At 50.8% G+C, this 19,946-nt stretch overlaps 1 protein-coding gene across 1 annotated transcript; it reads left to right on the top strand.

Moving 5' to 3' along the window:
* Window positions 1-1,683: 1,683 nt before the first annotated feature.
* On the top strand, window positions 1,684-18,838 carry LZTS3 (leucine zipper tumor suppressor family member 3). The gene is given in 8 exon segments (XM_060247192.1): window positions 1,684-1,710; window positions 8,794-9,279; window positions 15,120-15,555; window positions 15,558-15,770; window positions 15,773-15,951; window positions 18,118-18,160; window positions 18,163-18,539; window positions 18,542-18,838. Coding segments are annotated over 7 exon segments (1,995 nt in total). The 5' UTR covers window positions 1,684-1,710; window positions 8,794-8,829.
* The last annotated feature ends 1,108 nt before the right edge of the window (window positions 18,839-19,946 follow it).

The raw sequence follows: 19,946 nt of genomic DNA, 5'->3' as shown, positions 1-19,946 counted from the left end.
ACTTCCGGGATTCTGGGGGCTGATCCTGCATTGAGCAGGGGGTTGGGCCAGATAGCCTCTATGGCGGCTTCCATAGCTGCAATTCTGTTATCTATGGCAAGTGTTTGTCCCGCCCACTGCCTGATGTCCTTATCTGTGCATCCGCTGGAGGTAGAAATCGATGCTGCGGCTGGGCGGGGCTTTCTCGTCCTGAAGGACAGCTTAGCTATCGATCCATCCCATATGGTGGTTGGATTTTCCTTTCGACGCATGTTGACCTTTGTCTCCTCTTAGCACAGCTGTGCGTTCGGGAATCGTTCAGGGCTTCTTTTGTGGCAGAAACTAGTTTGCATATTAGGCCGCATCCCACTTCTGTAGCCAGTTCTCCAAGAGCTTAAGCAGGGGTGTCGAACTCATTTGTTATGAGGGCCGGATCTGACATAAATAAGACCTTGTCGGGCTGGGCCATGTCAAGCTGGGCTGTGTGTGTACCTATTTAAGATCAGGTAGCAGAGATATATACTTTATAAAGGTCACAGACAAACAGAATTAAAGCTTTTTTTAAAAAAAAAACACCCTTAAAACATGTTTAAAGCATTAGCACTCTTTGTTTTTAAATGTGCTAGAATGATGCAAGGTTTGGAACACTTTCCCTTTGAAGAAAGGTTGAAACGCTTGCGGCTCTTTAGCTTGGAGAAACGTCGACTGCAGGGTGACATGAGAGAGGTTTACAAGATTCTGCATCGGATGGAGAAGGTAGAGAAAGAAGTCCTTTTCTCCCTTTCTCGCAATACAAGAACTCGTGGGCATTCGATGAAATTGCTGAGCAGTCAGGTTAGAACGGATAAAAGGAAGTCCTTCTTCACCCAAAGGGTGATTAACATGTGGAATTCACAGGATGTGGTGGAGGCTACAAGCATAGCCAGCTTTAAGAGGGGATTGGATAAAAATATGGAGCAGAGGTCCATCAGTGGCTATTAGTCACAGTATATATATATATGTGTGTGTGTGTGTGTGTGTGTGTGTGTGTATACACACATATATTGGCCACTGTGTGACATAGAGTGTAGGACTGGATGGGCCACTGGCCTGATCCAACATGGCTTCTCTTCTGTTCTTATGCTTTCTTTGTATCTCTCCCATGGGATCCAGGGAACTGGACAAAGGAAGCTCTGACTCTTTACTTCCTTCCACAGGGGACCAGGATGAGGAGGAGTCTCAGCCAATAGAAGGAAGGGAGACTTGACTCAGTAGCTCTGCTGTGCAATTGAGCAAGCCTGGCAAAACAAGCCGTGACACAGAAGGAAGCAAGAGAGAGGGAGAAGGAAGCAGATGACAGACAGTTGCTTGTGGGGCTGAGATGAGCCCTCCGAGGGCCTGATTTGGCCCCCAGGCCGCATGTTTGATACCCCTGGCTTACATGGCTCTTAGTATAGGGCCTGCTGTAAGCTCTTGGAGGATTGGCTACATCAGAGGGGTGTGGCCTGATATGCAAAGGAGTTTCTACTATAAAAAAACGCCCTGCTCTTGACTATTGATTGTCTCCTAGTCAGTCTCTTGTTGAGATTTTGTTTTTTCCTGTCTACGAATTTCAGTGCTTACATTTCTACCCAAAGCAGGTCTAGAATAAAAGACTTGGGGTGTCTTCCTCACAGATTAACACATTAACGGACGAACGCCGCCCCCTGAAAACGCCGATGCTGTCCTTGGCGGACTTGTGAACTTACAAAGGTTATTATGGTCTGCCTTCTGTGCTTCTCGTCACTTGACGAATTTTCCCGCCGGCCGCATGACATCCGAGAAATCCGTGCGACTCTGTTGCTTGTGTGTGGTTACAACCTGCTATGTCATTGTGTGTTCTAGGTGGCTGTTTCTACCCACGCACATCGACACACAAAACACGTATGCGTAGACCCACATCGACACACAAAACGCACATTCTCTGTTCCACCTAAGGGGGGCATAATTATATGGCCAAGCACGAAATTGACCACCAACGAATTTCTCACCTTATGGCGAGAGTTCCCTTTATTTTTTTAAAATTATATACTCAACCAAAAAACCTCAGCAATTGGGAATAAGCCTGTTCCTTTCTATTCCAGCACGACGTAGACTACGCAATCACTACTATTCCACTGTTGTGTGGCTCCCAACCTTTTTGGCACCAGGCACTGGCCTCAGGGCTGGCCTGCCCACCACGGCCCCGGGGCCAGCAGGGTGGGGGCACCAAATTCACCCCCCCTCCCCGCCCCCTAGACCCCGGGAAGGGGTGGTGAAGCGCCGCCTTCCTGGGCTCTTTAAAGGCTGATTCCCCCCCTCCGCCTATCAGCTAATTGTTGGGGGAAAACACAGGAGGCTGGCCGCTCCTATGCCCTTTTGGCATGCTCACAATCGGCGCTGGGGGCAGCGGCGGCGAGCGACCCGCTGAAAAAGTGGCGACGCCCTCGCCTCCTCCCACTGAAGAAACTGAGGAAGAGGCAAGGGTGGCACTGCTTTTTCAGCGGGCCGCTCACTGCTGCTACCCCCAGCGCCGATCGTGAGCACGCCAGAGGGGCGTAGGAGCGGCCGGCCGCCTGCGGGGGAGGGGAGTCAGCCTTTAAAATGCCCGGGAAGGCGGTGCTTCACTACCCCTTCCGGGGAATTACGGGAGGAGGAGGCGCTGCGGGGGTGGGGTGGGGTCGGCAAGGCCCTGCACGGCCCGGTTGCTAACAGGCCACGGACTGGTGTCGGTCCACGGCCTGGGGGTCAACGTTCCCTCCAAGCTGAGTTAACATGAGCTAGCTCACAATTTTTTAGCGTCCAGCTCACACATTTTTGTCTCCCCTCAGGAAAAATGGCCCCAGAGCACAGTAATTCATGCAGTAGCTCACAACTTTAATGCCAGGAGCTCACAACATTAATGACAGTAGTTCACAAAGCAGATTTTTTATTTATTTATTTATTTGATTTGATTTATATCCTGCCCTACCCCACCGAAGTGGGCTCAGGGCGGCTCACAGCATAAAAGTTCTAACAATAAAATTCAAAATTAAAATACAATAACATTAAAATACAAAAAAATACAATAGCAATTTAAATAATTAAAACATTAATATCAATACATCAATCCAACAGTGTGCTATCTATAGACTTCCTTCAGTATTTTGGTGCCGGTCATTTATAAGCCAACCAGAAGAGGACTGTCTTACAGGCCCTGCGGAACTGTCCAATATCCCGCAGGGCCCTGACCTCTTCCGGTAACTGGTTCCACCAGCAAGGGGCTGTGATTGAGAAGGCCCTGTCCCTGGTTGATTTCAAGCGGGCCTCCTTTGCCCCGGGGATTACGAGCAGATTTTGAGAGCCAGATCGCAGTACTCTCTGGGGAACATATGGGAAGGGACGGTCCCTAAGAGGCAGGTCCTAGGCCATATAGGGCTTTAAAGGTAATAACCAGCACCTTGTACCGGACTCGGTATATTATTGGCAGCCAGTGCAGTCCCCGGAGGCCCGGCTGAATGTGCTCCCGTCTAGGGAGCCCTAATAACAGCCGAGCTGCGGCGTTCTGCACTGGCTGCAACTTCCGGGTTCGGCACAGGGGCAGCCCCATGTAGAGGGCGTTACAGTAATCCAACCTTGAGGTGACCGTTGCATGGATCACTGTTGCCAGGTCGTCCTGCTCCAGGAAGGGAGCCAACTGCCTTGCTTGCCTTTTTGCTCACAAGACTCCGCAGCTTAGAGAGAACATTTGTTGGGGACCCCTGATATAGGGGCTTTCGGTTTCCCCTGCCGCAAATGTTGTTAGGTTTTAAGGTGCTGTTGGATTCTTGCTGTTTTCTACAGGTATTGAAGAAGTTCCCAAAATTCTGGATATATTAGCTTTCGAGAATCCAAACTCCCTTTGTTAGATACTTCGTTAGAATGCTTTCACCTCGAAAATTCATGCCCCAAATGTCTAGTTCAGGGGTATCGAATTCATTTGTTATGAGGGCTGGATCTGGCATAAATGAGACCTTGTCGGGCCTGACTGGGCTGTGTCGGGCTATTGAAGATTAGGTAGCAGAGATATAAACTTTTTAAAGGACACGGACAAACACAACTGAAAAAAAAAACCCACCTTAAAAGAAAACGTGCTTAAAACATTAGCACTTGTTGGTCGTAAAGGTGCTTTCTTTGTATTTCTCCCAGGGGATCCGGGGAACTGGGCAAAGGAAGCTCTGGCTCTTCTCCCCCCTTCCTAGAGGACCAGGAGTGGGAGGAGCCTCAACCAATGGAGGAAACTGAGGTTTCACACTGTAGCTCCTGTGCAGTTGAGCAAGCCTGGCAAAGCAAGTTGAGATTCAGAAGGAAGCAAGAGAGAGGGAGAAGGAAGCAGATGACAGCCAGTTGCTCGGAGGCCTGATAGGAGCCTGATTCGTTCCCTGGGCCGCATGTTTGACACCCCCCCCCCCCGATCTAGTTGGTGTTTAGGGTACTGTTGGTCTTAAATTTAGCTGTTCCACTGCAGACCAACATAGCTACTACCTATGTTCAAGAAAGAGCATTTTCCCAGTCACGTGGGGAAAAGCTCACGCCTAACATTTCACTCGTAAAACACGGTAGAAAGGAGGAGACAGCTGGACGAGCCGATTCTACCAGTTGTCGTTGTCTTGAGGTCACCAACTCTGTGCTGGTTTACTGCTGAGCTATTCTGGGAGGGAGAGAGAAAGCGCTTGCTGATCTGTAAAGGTGGGTGGCTGTGTGTGTCTCCGATTCCGTGACTGTGCCGTGGTGTGATACGGGGGCGGCGTCTGTACGCTGGGTGAAAAGCATGAAGGTGCAGGATTGCTGTGTTTCGACTGTGATTTTTCTGTGGCCTGTGGCTGCGACGCTCTCCTGGCTCCACTCTGTTCTCGCTTTGTGCGAGTCCGGCTTCTTGCATGAGGGTTGTCGTGTTGTGCAGGCTTGAAGGTGTCGCTTTTGTCAAAACTGTGCTCTCGTCGGCCTCTGAATTCCAGCATTCGGTCCGAGGATCTGTGAGGCTGCAGCGGGGAGTCCTGGGGGAAGGGGCGATGCTTTGGTGGCACAGCATCCGCAGGAAGTTCCAGGTTCAGTCCCTCCAATCTCTGTGCTCTCTGGTGGGGGGGGGGGATTCCTAGAGCAGAGGTGTCAAACTAATTTGTTATGAGGGCCAGATCCGACATAAATGAGACCTTGGGTGTTTTTACACTGACAGTTTGTGATTCTATCACCGCACTGGAAACTCACCTTTTACATTACCAAACATTCTCACAACTTTAGGGTTTGTAGAATCTTTCGGTCAAGTGCCGTGTTCTACTGGAGAAAGTTTTCCTTCCAGACGTTTCGTTCTCAGCTGCGGAGAACATCCTCAGTGGCATTGCAGCCGGAGCAGGCGCTCAGATGTTCTCCGCAGCTGAGAACGAAACGTCTGGGAGGAAAACTTTCTCCAGTAGAACACGGCACTTGATCCCAAAAGATTCTACAAACCCGAATGATGTTACCAGCCGTGAAAACCTGAAATCTTTGATGTTCTCACAACTGTTTTTACATCATTGCTGCCCGAAGCATCGACATTTGTTTCGGTGAGATGAGTTTTGGAGCTGCTGCTGCAACGTTTTTCTCCACACTAGTTTTGATCTGGTTTCAAACTCGTAGAAGTTTTCATGCATTTTAAAAGACTCCTCCAAAAGCCGCCACAAGGCGCAGTAATTTGCTTGAGAACTGACAGCACTTGAAATTTTTAAGTATCATTGCTTGCCTCATCTAGTAATTTAAATATGTATTGTTTTTGCAGTACTGACACGATTTCCAAGCCATCGTATACATTTAACTAAGCACTGGTATTCTGGCTGCCCTCTGATCAGAGACACCCCCCCCCCCAATTGAAACGCTTAAATGTAAAAGGAAAATAATTAAAGCGGAACAGTGGCAGGCGATTTGAAGACTCTAAAACTCTGGATCAAACTGAAAGTAAAAACACCCCTTGTTGGGCCAGGCCATGTCAGGTTGGGCCATGTGTGATTAGCTATGATTAGGTAGAAGAGATGTACATTTTATAAAGAACGCAGACAAACACAAATGTATATTTTTAAAAAACTTAAAAAACATGCTTTAAAAGTTAGCACTCGTTGCTCCTAAAGATGCTTTCTTTGTATTTCTCCCATGGGGTCCAGGGAACTGGGCAAAGGAAGCCCTGGCTGTTTCCCTCCCTCCCCAGAGGACTGGAGGGGGGGAACCTCAGCCAATAGAAGGAAGAGAGGCTTGGCTCAGTAGCTCTGCTGTGCGACCGAGCAAGCCCTGCAAAGCAAGCTGTTATGCAGAAGGAAGGACGATATAGGGAGAAGAAAGCAGATGACAGCCAGTTGCTTGGGGGCCTGAGTGAAGCCCTCCGGGAGCCTGATTCAGCCCCCAAACTGCATGAAGGAAGAGAGGCTTGGCTCAGTAGCTCTGCTGTGCAACTGAGCAAGCCTTGCAAAGCAAGCTGTGATGCAGAAGAGAGATGGAGAAGAAAGCAGATAACAGCCAGTTGCTCGGGGGCCTGATAGGAGCCCTCCGGAGGCCTGATTCAGCCCCCAAACTGCATGAAGGAAGAGAGGCTTGGCTCAGTAGCTCTGCTGTGCAACTGAGCAAGCCTTGCAAAGCAAGCTGTGATGCAGAAGAGAGATGGAGAAGAAAGCAGATGACAGCCAGTTGCTCGGGGGGCTGATAGGAGCCCTCCGGGGGCCTGATTCAGCCCCCAAACTGCATGGTTTTTTACGTTATATTTATTTATTCTTTGCATTTATATCCCGCCCTCCCCGCCGAAGCATGCTCATTCTGTACAGACTTAAGGCAGCTAACAGCATAAAATAGACAGTAAACAAAAACAATATTAAAACAGTAAAACAATCAGATAAGTGACAATGGTGCTACTTCAGGCAAATCATGTAATATTTTCTTTCTCACACGCACAGATCCTGGGCAGTTAGTACTAAAGCGCGATAGATCCAGATGCGGTGGCCGCCCTCTCCCGTTAAGATGTCACATGCCATCCGAAACAGTTCAGTCTTGCAGGCCCTGTGGAACGGCGATCAATCCCGCAGGGCCCTGATGGCTTCTGGGAGGGCGTTCCGAAGTATTGGGGCCGCCACCGAGAAGGCTCTTGCTGGGATGGAATTAAGCCTGGCCTCTTTTAGCCCAGGGACAGCCAGAAGATTTGGAGAGCTTGATCGCAGTGCTCTCTGGGGAACACGTGGGGCAAGGCGGTCCCGCGGCTACGTAGGTCCTAGGCCATATATAGGGCTTTGAAGGTTAAGAGCAGGACCTTGAAACGGATTCGGTATGCAACAGGCAGGCAGCGCAGCGCTCTCAGCACAGACTGAATGTGCTCCTGACGGGGAAGCCCCTGCTCTAAAGGCAAACAGGAGCTGTCTCAAACCAGGGCTTTCCCCTTCTCTTTGCCCAGCAAGACGTATTCTGCTTTCCCTTGTTGAGCCACGAATGGTGCTATTCTTGCACCCTTTTTTGCTTCCTGCCACGTAGTAGTATATCGGATTCGTTACAAGGTGCTGGTTATTACCCTCAAAGCCCTGTATGGCCTAGGATCTGCTTACCTTAGGGACCGTCTCTCCCCACACGTTCCCCAGAGGGTACTTAGATCACAAAATCTACTAGTAATCCCCATGCCAAAGGAGGCCAAATTAAAAACCACCAGAGACAGGGCCTTCTCGATCGCAGCCCCCCCGCTGGTGGAATCGACTGCTGGAGGACGTGAGGGCCTTGCGGAACCTTGCGCAGTTCCGTAGGGCCTGCAAGACTGTTCTCTTCCGGCTTGCGTTTAACTGACAACGGTGCCTGTATCTCAGGGAATTTGAAGAAATGCCGTTGCCGCTGAAATAGCACTAAACTAATATTCTGTTTTAACTGTCGAATGTGTAACTTTTAATATTTATTGATTTTAATTGCCTGTCGTGATTTTATGTTGTGAACCACCCTGAGCCTGCTTTGGCGGGGAGGGCGGGATATAAATCAAATTAAATAAAGCGGGCTCCTCTTCCTTCCCTCCTCTTTGAACAAAGCAGGAGTCAAGTGGCACCTTTAAGACCAACCCATTTGTGTTTAGAACGTCAGCTTTCGGGTGCTCTTAAGCACACTTCGTCAGATGAGGAATCCAGCACAGTGAGCCAAGCTGTACATAGCTGAGGAGACCCATACATAGCAGGTAGGCAGTGGCCCAGAATGCAACATGGTGCAGATTTAAGAACCAATGACAGTGAAGTAAAATTATCTGGTAGGCAGGGGTTGAGAATGTAAAAGGGTACAATGACAGAAGGGTAAAATTAACAAATTGAGCCAACCTTTGATCTGAGTAGCAGGAGCACGCGAAAGCAACAAAACAGCAAGATGCAGTAAACTTAACAAATTGCTCAGTTTGTTAATTTTACTGCATACTGCTGTTTTGTTGCTTTCGCATGCTCCTGCTACTCAGATCAAAGGTTGGCTCAGTTTGTTAATTTTACTATTCTGTCATTGTACCCTTTTACATTCTCAACCCCTGCCTACCAGATAATTTTACTTCACTGTCATTGGTTCTTAAATCTGCACCATGTTGCATTCTGGGCCACTGCCTACCATCTCTGTATGGCTCTGCTCAGCTCTGTATGGCTTTGCTCACTGTGCTGGATTCCTCGTCTGATGAAGTGTGCTTAAGAGAACCCGAAAGCGTATGTTCTAAATAAAAATGGGTTGATCTTAAAGGTACAACTTGACTTCTTCTTTGTTCAGCTGCTGCAGACCAACACGGCTGCCCACTTGATTCCCTCCTCTTTGTAACACTTTGTGCCTCTCCTTCTCTTCCAGTGCCACTGACTTGTGCCTCAACGCCAATCCCTTGCCATGGCCAAACTAGAGACTATCTCCGTCCTGAGTGACCCCAGCTACCACAGCCAGGAATCCTTCCACTCCTTCGAGTCCAGGGTCTCCGAGCCCGCCTCCCAAGGCACTATGGGAAGCGTGGGCAGCGGTGTCTCCAACGAGCAGGAGTTTGCCATGAAGAGCGTGGGCACCCGGACTCAGAACAACAGCCGGCAAATCGACGGCTCTCGGAACAGCTACTCCACCCGGGAGATCTCCAACCGCTACTCCGGCGAGGAGAAGACCTACAGGACAGAGAAGATCTCCAACTCGATATACATCAACGGGGACCTGCGCAAGAGCGAGAAGGGGAAGACGGACCTTTGCGGGAACGTGGCGGCCAACAACGAGAAAAACATGCCCCCTCTTCCCCAGTACAGAGAATCCAGTAACCCACCAAAGATATTGCCAGTCTCTGGTAAACTGGACCAGGTGAGATGCTGTCTGTCATGATGCAGTGAGAGCCGGTGTGGTGTGGTGTAGTGGTGTGGGTGTCAAATTCAGATGTTGGTGAAAGTAAGAGGAGCTCTGCTGGATGAGACCAATGGTCCATCTGGTCCAGCATCCTGTCTCACACAGGAGCCAGCCAGTTCCTCTGGTGGGCCTACAACAGGGCAGAGAGGCTGAGGCCTTCATAAGAACATCAGAAGAGCCCTGCTGGATCAGACCAGTGAGGGTCCATTTAGTCCCAGCCTCCTGTCTCACACAGTGGCCAATTAGTTCCTCTGGAGGGCCAACAACAGGGCAGAGAGACTGAAGCCTTCATAAGAACATCAGAAGAATCCTGCTGGATGAGACCAGTGAGGGTCCATCTAGTCCAGCCTCCTGTCTCACACAGTGGCCAGCCAGTTCCTCTGGAGGGCCAAAGACAGGGCGGGCAGGGAGGCCGAGGCCTTCCCCCTGATGTTGCCTCCTGCCTCTGGGATTCATAGGATTTAGCACCTCTGAATGTGGAGGTCCCCTCAGTCGCTATGGCTAGTAGCTTTTGGTAGACTTATCCTCCATGCATCTATGGAATCTCCTTTTGAAGCTGTTATATTCCCATAGCGGCGAATTCCACTTTTTAATCACTCTCTGTGTAAAGACATATTTTCCTTTTGTCCGTCCTGAACCTACCGCCCATCAGCTTCATCTGGATGCCCTCAAGTTCTAGCCTTTGGGGAGAGGGAGAAAAAAAAATGTGTCTTTGTCAACCTCTCTACACCCTATGCAAGATTTTCTAAACCTCCATCATGTCTCCCCATTAAGCCATTTCTTTCCTAAACTGAAAAGTCCCAGGTGACCAGCTTCAGATTACACTATGTAATAAAGAGAGAGCCAATGTGGTGTAGAGAGCCAGTTTGGTGTGGTGGTTAAGTGCGGACTCTTATCGGGGAGAACCGGGTTTGATTCCCCCACTCCTCCACTTGCAGATGCTGGAATGGCCTTGGGTCAGCCAGAGCTCTCTTATCTGGGAGAACCGGGTTTGATTCCCCACTCCTCCACTTGCACCTGCTGGAATGGCCTTGGGTCAGCCAGAGCTCTCTTATCTGGGAGAACCGGGTTGGATTCCCACTCCTCCACTTGCACCTGCTGGAATGGCCTTGGGTCAGCCAGAGCTCTCTGATCTGGGAGAACCGGGTTTGATTCCCCCCTCCTCCACTTGCAGCTGCTGGAATGGCCTTGGGTCAGCCAGAGCTCTCTGATCTGGGAGAACCGGGTTTGATTCCCCACTCCTCCACTTGCACCTGCTGGAATGGCCTTGGGTCAGCCAGAGCTCTCTGATCTGGGAGAACCGGGTTTGATTCCCCACTCCTGCACTTGCAGCTGCTGGAATGGCCTTGGTCAGCCAGAGCTCTCTGATCTGGGAGAACCGGGCTGGATTCCCCACTCCTGCACTTGCAGCTGCTGGAATGGCCTTGGGTCAGCCAGAGCTCTCTTATCTGGGAGAACCGGGTTTGATTCCCCACTCCTCCACTTGCACCTGCTGGAATGGCCTTGGGTCAGCCAGAGCTCTCTTATCTGGGAGAACCGGGTTTGATTCCCCACTCCTCCACCTGCAATTGCTGCAATGGCCTTGGGTCAGCCATAGCTCTGGCAGAGGTTGTCCTTGAAGGGGCCGTCAGGGGCGCAGCAGGCTCTCCCTCCCCAGGCCCTGCCACTCTCAGCTTCCCGGGTCATAGTCATTAAAATATTTTAAAGGGTAGTCCCCTGAGCAAGCACCAGTCGTTTCCGACTCTGGGGTGACGTTGCTTTCGCAACATTTTCACGGCAGACTTTTGACGGGGTGGTTTGCCATTGCCTTCCCCAGTCCTCTACGCTTCCCCCCCCCCACCCCCCGGCAAGCTGGGTCCTCCTTTGACCAACCTCGGAAGGATGGAAGGCTGAGTCAACCTGGAGCCAGATCCCTGAACCCAGCTTCCGCCGGGATCGAACTCAGGTTGCGAGGAGAGCTTAGGGCTGCAGGGAAAAACCCGTAGGGTATAATACAGAGATTTGATTTTATATTTTTATTATCATCATTAGTTTCAACATACCGGTGAATGAAATGTAAAAAGAATATCGCATACAACATATATCAGTTCACTTTTTTTAAAAGGACCTTATTCTTACATGTCCTCCCTTGTGCGTGTGTATATACAGAGAGAGAGAGAGAGGCATGTCTTTGTGGAAATAGAGCCAGCTGGAGCCAGCTCCCTGAACCCAGCTTCCGCCGGGATCGAACTCAGGTTACGAGGAGAGCTTAGGGCTGCAGTACCGCAGCTTTACCACTCTGCGCCACGGGGCAGAGATTAATGCAACGTAAATTTTCGTCGCATTACAGTAATAATATTGGAACTTGTGTTATATTTTCAAGCCACTAAAAGATCATTAAGTTTTTAACATATTGTCTAATGTATAAGGGCGCCCGCTTCAATAGGGGCCCACTTGCCATCGGGAAGCTGAACACCCTGATCCAGCCCGCCACTGCCTACAGCCCCGAGCCATATCAGTGACCCTTGCTGTTGCTTTCTGTGGCTCAACGACACACTCGGGCATCTGATCTCAGCTCCCCGATGCATTTGGCTGAAGCTCAGCAGGTGACCCTGAGACAAACCTTTTCGTTTAGCCTCCCAGTACCACAAAAGAACAAAGCAGAGTCCAGTCGCACCTTGAAGACCAACCAAGTTTTATTCAGAATGGAAGCTCTGGTGTGCTCTAAGCACACTTCGTCAGACAGTATGATGGAATGGCGAGCAGTCCTAAAGATAGAGAAAGCGGGCAGTGAATTTGCAGTGTTTTGCAGGTGGCTGAATGGGGGGTTTGGGGGGGGGCGGTATTTGACAGTTATTGAAATGAATACACAGTGTTGCCATATTCACCCAAAGGGTGATTAACACATGGAATTCACTGCCACAGGAAGTGGCAGCTACAAGCATAGCCAGCTTCGAGGGGATCGGATAAACAAATGGAACAGGTCCTTCAGTGGCTGTTAGCTACAGTGTATTGTTGGAACTCTCTGTCTGGGGCATTGATGCTCTGTATTCTTGGTGCTTGGGAGGGGGCAAGAATGGGAGGGCTTCTAGTGTCCTGGCCCCACTGATGGACTTCCTGATGGCACCTGTTTTTTTTGGCCACTGTGTGACACAGAGTGTTGGACTGGATGGGCCACAGGCCTGATCCAACATGGCTTCTCTTACGTTCTTATGTGACACAGAGTGTTGGACTGGATGGGCCATTGGCCTGATCCAACATGGCTTCTCTTATGTTCTTATGTGACACAGAGTGTTGGACTGGATGGGCCACAGGCCTGATCCAACATGGCTTCTCTTATGTTCTTATGTGACACAGAGTGTTGGACTGGATGGGCCACTGGCCTGATCCAACATGGCTTCTCTTATGTTCTTATGTGACACAGAGGGTTGGACTGGAGGGGCCATTGGCCTGATCTAACACGGCTTCTCTGATGTTCTTAATCAGCATGCAAAATCATGGAAATGTCCCTTAGCCGTTTAAAAGAATCACAATCCGGTGCCTAGCGAGTGCCAACCTGTGTCCTCTGGGCTAAAACAACAAAAACAGTAATAAACGCCAGAATAGCAGATTGATGTCCATTAAGTATCCTGCAATAAGTGAGAGTCTGCTCAAGGTTAAAAGGAGGGCATAAGATTCTCAGGGGCTTCATTTAAACATGTAACACACATATAAAAACATCATTCTAGTCTGCCATTTTATGCATTAAAATAGTGGATTAGTATATGTAATGAAATAAGAAGAAGAAGAAGAAGAAGATGATGATATTGGATTTATATCCCACCCTCCACTCTGAATCTCAGTCTCAGAGCGACTCACAATCTCCTTTCCCTCCCCCCCCCCCACAACAGACACCCTGTGAGGTAGATGACGATATTGGATTTATATCCCGCCCTCCACTCCAAAGAGCCTCAGAGCGGCTCACAATCTCCTTTACCTTCCTCCCCCACAACAGACACCCTGTGAGGGAGATGAAGATAATGGATTTATATCCCGCCCTCCACTCCGAAGAGTCTCAGAGCGGCTCACAATCTCTTTTACCTTCCTCCCCCACAACAGAATCCTGTGAGGTGGGTGGGGCTGAGAAAGCTCTCCCAGCAGCTGCCCTTTCAAGGACAACCTCTGCCAGAGCTCTGGCTGACCCAAGGCCATGCTAGCTGGTGCAAGTGGAGGAGTGGGGAATCAAACCCGGTTCTCCCAGATAAGAGTCTGCACACTTAAATCACTACACCAAACAGATAAACAGTCAATGTCCCTTATTTGGGTATGTCGATACAAAAAACATTGTTGACACACTATTCTAAAAGAGGAATACATTGGAAAACTGTGGATATATAGCTATAGTATCACAAAAGAATATCCATGCAGTAAAATGTATGAAAGTCGAACACCACCTGACTTTCCTTGAGGAACGTTTGGACAAGAATGTGATACACTTCAGGCAGCTGTTTATAGAAAACATTGGTGAACTGCCTTTCTTCTTTACGTTGCTCCAGGAGGCTTACAATATAAGTGAAAGGCATAAAATGGCATATGTAAAGCACATAAAACCAAAATTTTAAATCGCCGTTTCGGACTGCTTTAATAAGATGCTGCCCTAAATGAAACCATTCTGTGCTGCCTGCTAATGAGCAGAAGCTAGAGGGCCAGGTGCACCTCGTTGGGGAGGCTGTCTTACAATTATTGGGGCTGTCACCAAAAAGGCCCTGTCTTGTTTACCCTCCAGATGAACATCTTTGAGGGACCGGACAGTCAGGATGGCCTCTTCCTATGATTTTAATACCCAGGCAAAGACATAAAGGATAAATAAAAGATCCCACAGAAGATTTCTGTGCGTGGAAGAGGGGGGGGATGATTTTTTTTTGCAGCTACCACTGGTATGCCAGCTGCACTTTCAGGTAGAAGGTACCTTCCATTGAGTGAGACAATTAGATCCACTTAGCCTAACCTCCTGTGAATGGCAGTGATTCTCAAAGGTCGCCCTGCCAACTGAGGTCCTTTTGAAGTGACAATCCCGGTATAGAACCCCAGATGTTCTCTGATGGCAGTGCGGATGGTGTGCCTTTGAGCTATGACCATTCATATGAACACACGAAGCTGCCTTATACCTCAATCCACCAAAGTCAATATTGTCTACTCAGACTGGCAGCAGCTTTCCAGAGACATAGGCTAAGTCTTTCATATTGCCTACGACCTGATCCTTTCAGCTGGAGGCACCAGGAATCGAACCTGAGACCTTTCTCCATGCTAAGCTTGCTCTGCGGTTCCCCAAACATAAGTAAGCATAAGTCAAAATACATGAGTTAGAGAGCCAGTTTGGCGTAGTGGTTTAGTGTGTGGGCTCTTATCTGGGAGAGCTGGGTTTGATTCCCCACTCCTCCACTTACAGCTGCTGAAATGGTCAGCCATAGCTCTGGCAGAGGTTGTCCTTGAAAGGGCAGCTGCTGTGAGAGCCCTCTCAGCTCCACCCACTTCACAGGGTGTCTGTTGTGGGGGAGGAAGATGAAGGAGATTGTGAGCCCCTCTGAGACTCTGTCCTTGAAAGGGCAGCTGCTGTGAGAGCCCTCTCAGCTCCACCCAATTCACAGGGTGTCTGTTGTGGGGGGAGGAGATAAAGGGGATTGTAAGCTGTTCTGAGTCTCTGATTCAGAGAGAAGAGCAGGGTATAAATCTGCAGTCTTCTTCTTCTTCACGCCCACTTATCTCCGCCCTTGTACACTCAGGAATGTGCATGACGTGGTTTAATTTGCTGCACTGCTTTCTTCTCCTTCTTCTTCCAGAGCAACGAGCCCTTAGTTAGACCTTCAGCCTTTAAGCCAGTAGTTCCGAAAAACTTCCATTCCATGCAGAACCTGTGCCCGCCCCAGAGCAACGGGATCACGGAGAACCGCAAGACTTTGAATCACACCCACAGCAATAGCCCTTCCACTGTCAAAAGCGGCCTGGAAAAGCCAGGCCTTAACAGGACTACCAACCAAGCGGGCGGCCTGTCCGATTCCGGCCGCAACTCCTTGACGAGCTTGCCCACCTACGGCACGGGCTACAGCCAGCACATCGGCCCGATGAGCGCCTCGACCAGCCACATCAACCGCATCGGCACCACGTACGCGGAGAAGAGCATCGTGGGATACAACGGGGATATCTACCTCAGACAGCGGTGCGGTCCTTCCAGCAAGAGCACTTCCTCCTTCAGCGGCTCAACCATCTCAGTGAAACGATGCCTTTCCATTCTCCTTCCACGGACGACATCATCCAAGACCTGGAAGACCGGCTGTGGGAGAAGGAGCAGGAGGTTCTCCAGATGAGGCGGAACCTAGACAAGAGCGAGGCGGCCATCTACCAGGTCTTCGAGGAGAAGCAGAAGATCTGGGAGCGCGAGATGGAGGACCTCCGGCAAAACTACGCCAACAAACTTCAGCAGGTCTCCAAGAAGGCCAGAGGGCTCAGCAGGCGTTGCAGCTGCAGATCTTCAAGCTCCAGCAAGAGAAGAAGAAGCTCCAGGACGACGTGGGGCAGCTCCTTCAGCAGCGGGAAGAGCTGGAGAAGAAGTTCGTGGCGTTCAAAAAGGAGCAGGCCGAGTTCCTTCCCAAGATCGAGGAAACCAAGTGGGAGGTGAGAGCAGAACGCGGTCCGCCCCACGTGGGCTGCGCACAACCCTTGTTCTTGAAGATGGGGGGAGGGACGGTGGCTCAGTGGTAGAGCATCTGCTTGGGAAGCAGAAGGTCCCAGGTTCAATCCCCGGCATCTCCAACTAAAAAGGGTCCAGGCAAGTAGGCATGAAAAACCTCAGCTTGAGACCCTGGAGAGCAGGGGAGGAATGGTGGCTCAGCGGTAGAGCATCTGCTTGGGAAGCAGAAGGTCCCAGGTTCAATCCCCGGCATCTCCAACTAAAAAGGGTCCAGGCCAAGTAGGCGTGAAAAACCTCAGCTTGAGACCCTGGAGAGCAGGGGAGGGATGGTGGCTCTGTGGTTGAGCATCTGCTTGGGAAGCAGACGGTCCCAGGTTCAATCCCCGCATCTCCAACTAAAAAGGGTCCAGGCCAAGTAGGCGTGAAAAACCTCAGCTTGAGACCCTGGAGAGCAGGGAGGGATGGTGGCTCAGTGGTAGAGCATCTGCTTGGGAAGCAGAAAAACCTCAGCTTGAGACCCTGGAGGACACAAACAGAATTAAAGATTTTTTTTAAAAAAACTTAAAACATGCTTAAAACATTAGTACTCTTTGGTTTTAAATGTGCTTTCTTTGTATCTCTCCCATGGGGTCCAGGGAACTGGGCAAAGGAAGCTCTGACTCTTTACTTCCTTCCACAGAGGACCAGGATCCTCAGCCAATAGAAGGAAGAGAGACTTGGCTCAGTAGCTCTGCTGTGCAATTGAGCAGGCCTTGCAAAGCAAGCTGAGATGCAGAAGGAAGCGAGAGAGAGGGAGAAGGAAGCAGACAATAGCCAGTTGCTCGGGGGCCTGATAGGAGCCCTCCAAGGCCTGATTTGGCCCCCCAGGCTGCATGTTTGACACCCCTGATCTTTTTGCTTTTGTACAAAGCCAAGCAAAGACTCTTTACTTTAGGGCCATAGTAGATGTTTTTACCACATATGAGAGCCAGTTTGGTGTAGAAGATGACAACTGTAGATTGATACCCCGCTCTCTCTCTGAATCAGAGACTCAGAGCAACTTGCAGTCTCCTAAATCATCTCCCCACCCCCTCCACAACAGACACCTTGTGAGGTGGGTGGGGCTGAGAGGGCTCTCACAGCAGCTGCCCTTTCAAGGACAACCTCTGCCAGAGCTATGGCTCATCCAAGGCCATGCCAGCAGGAGCAAGTGGAGGAGTGGGGAATCAAACCCGGTTCTCCCAGATAAGAGTCCGCATATTTAACCACTACACCAAACTGGCTCTCAGACCACAGATTTACACCCTGCCATTCTCTCTGAATCAGAGTCTCAGAACGGCTTACACTCTCCTATACTCCTCCCACAACAGACACCCTGTGAGGTGGGTGGGGCTGGAGAGGGCTCTCCCAGCAGCTGCCCTTTCAAGGACAATTCCTACGAGAGCTCTGGCTGACCCAAGGCCATTCCAGCAGCTGCAAGTGGAGGAGTGGGGAATCAAACCCAGTTCTCCCAGATAAGAGAGCTGTGGCTGACCCAAGGCCATTCCAGCAGGTGCAAGTGGAGGAGTGGGGAATCAAACCCTGTTCTCCCAGATAAGAGAGCTATGGCTGACCCAAGGCCATTCCAGCAGGTGCAAGTGGAGGAGTGGGGAATCAAACCCGGTTCTCCCAGATAAGAGCTATGGCTGACCCAAGGCCATTCCAGCAGGTGCAAGTGGAGGAGTAGGGAATCAAACCTGGTTCTCCCAGATAAGAGAGCTCTGGCTGACCCAAGGCCATTCCAGCAGCTGCAAGTGAAGGAGTGGGGAATCAAACCTGGTTCTCCCAGATAAGAGAGCTATGGCTGACCCAAGGCCATTCCAGCAGCTGCAATTGGAGGAGTGGGGAATCAAACCCAGTTCTCCCAGATAAGAGAGCTCTGGCTGACCCAAGACCATTCCAGCAACTGTAGGTGGAGGAGTGGGGAATCAAACCCAGTTCTCCCAGATAAGAGTCCGCCCACTTAACCGCTACACCAGACTGGCTCTCCAGGGTTGCTGTCTGGCAAGGACAGCAACCCCGTGAGGTAATTTTCATTCCTCGGAGGGGAGAGGGATAAAAAAAAAAAGGGTGACCTAGATGAGATTTTTACGTTCGGAGCTGTTTCTTCCCCAGCGTCCTTTGTCTTCCAGGTGTGCCAGAAGGCGGGCGAGATCTCTCTGCTGAAGCAGCAGCTGAAGACTCCCAAGCCGACGTCTCCCAGAAGCTGAACGAGATCGTCGGGCTGCGGACGCAGCTGAAGGAAGGCAAGAGCTTCCTCCGGGAGAAAGAGGAGCAGCTCCTGAACCTGAAGGACTCCTACAGCAACAAGAGCGTCAGCCTGGAGCTCTGCGAGGGCGAGCTGCAGCGGAAGATGGGCGAGGTCCAGGTGCTGAGGGAGAAGCTGGCCCAGTGCGAACTGGAGGTCTCCGACCTGAAGCAGACCTTGACCAGCCTGGGGGGACCTCGGGGCCACCCGGACGCCGAGCTCCCGGAGAAGCTCGCAAGGGACACCCCGGGCTGCGAGAGCGACGAGGCCAAGATGAAACGGCAGGCCGAGGAGAGCCTGGGGGGCCCCTGAAGAAGGAGGCGGAGAGGCTGCAGGCCGAGCTGAAGGCCGAGCGGCAGCAGCGGGAGCAGCAGGTCGTGGACTTTGAGGAGGAGCGGCGCACGTGGCAGGAGGAGAAGGAGAAGGTCATCAAGTACAGCAAGAAGCAGCTGCAGCTGAACTACGTGGAGATGTACCAGAAGAACCAGATGCTGGAGCACCGCCTGAACGAGATGAGCAGCAAGGCGGCCACCCCGCCGCACGCCGAGGACAAAAAGACGTGGACTCCCTCCCGCCTGGAGAGGATAGAGTCCACGGAGATCTGAGGGAAAGACCCTCCCACCTCCCCCCCCCCCGGGTGTTTCGAACAGTACGTTTTTCTTTCCCTCCTCCGTAACTGTGCATGTACTCCGACCGGCGATCTTCCTTAAAAGAGAATATGTTCTCTAAACCAGCAGCGTAAGATGGTTTGCACTGGGTCAACCCGACACAATTTGGTGCGCGACAGGTTTTGTTTTTGTTTTTGCGTTTTAAAGGAAAGAAAGACGCAGCTGCACTTTTGAGTTCTAGGCGGGCCTTTGCCTATTAGGCCATACCCCCCTGATGCAATCAACCCTCTAAGAGCTGACAGGGCTCTTCTCACAGGACCTTCTGTAAGCTCCAGGAGGATTGGCTACATCAGGGGGTGTGGCCTAATAGGCAAAGGAGGTCCTGCTAGAATTCCTTACAGGGCTCTTCGTACAGGGCCTGCTGTAAGCTCCAGGGGGGTTGGCTACATCAGGGGGTGTGGCCTAATAGGCAAAGGAGGTCCTGCTAGAATTCCTTACAGGCTTTTCATACAGGGCCTGCTGTAAGCTCCAGGAGGATGACTACATCAGGGGGTGTGGCCTAATATGCAAAGGAGGTCCTGCTAGAATTCCTTACAGGGCTCTTCGTACAGGGCCTGCTGTGAGCTCCAGGAGGATTGGCTACATCAGGGGGTGTGGCCTAATAGGCAAAGGAGGTCCTGCTAGAATTCCTTACAGGGCTCTTCATACAGGGCCTGCTGTAAGCTCCAGGAGGATTGGCTACATCAGGGGGTGTGGCCTAATAGGCAAAGGAGGTCCTGCTAGAATTCCTTACAGGGCTCTTCGTACAGGGCCTGCTGTAAGCTTCAGGAGGGTTGGCTGAATCAGGGGATGTGTGGCCTAATAGGCAAAGGGAGGTCCTGCTAGAATTCCGTACAGGGCTCTTCGTACAGCGCCTGCTGTAAGCTCCAGGAGGGTTGGCTGCATCAGAGGGGTGTGGCCTAACAGGCAAAGGAGTTCCTGCTACAAAAAAGCCCTGTATCCAATCCTCCAAGAGCTTTCAGGGCTCTTAGTACAGGGCCTACTGTCAGCTCCAGAAGGGTTGGCTACATCAGAGGGGTGTGGCCTAATGTGCAAAGGAGCTCTT

Source organism: Heteronotia binoei, chromosome 9 (assembly GCF_032191835.1).
Source record: "Heteronotia binoei isolate CCM8104 ecotype False Entrance Well chromosome 9, APGP_CSIRO_Hbin_v1, whole genome shotgun sequence".
Classification (NCBI taxonomy): Eukaryota; Metazoa; Chordata; class Lepidosauria; order Squamata; family Gekkonidae; genus Heteronotia; species Heteronotia binoei.
The sequence above is the reverse complement of the archived record's forward strand: the minus strand, read 5'-3'. Positions and strand labels throughout refer to the sequence as shown.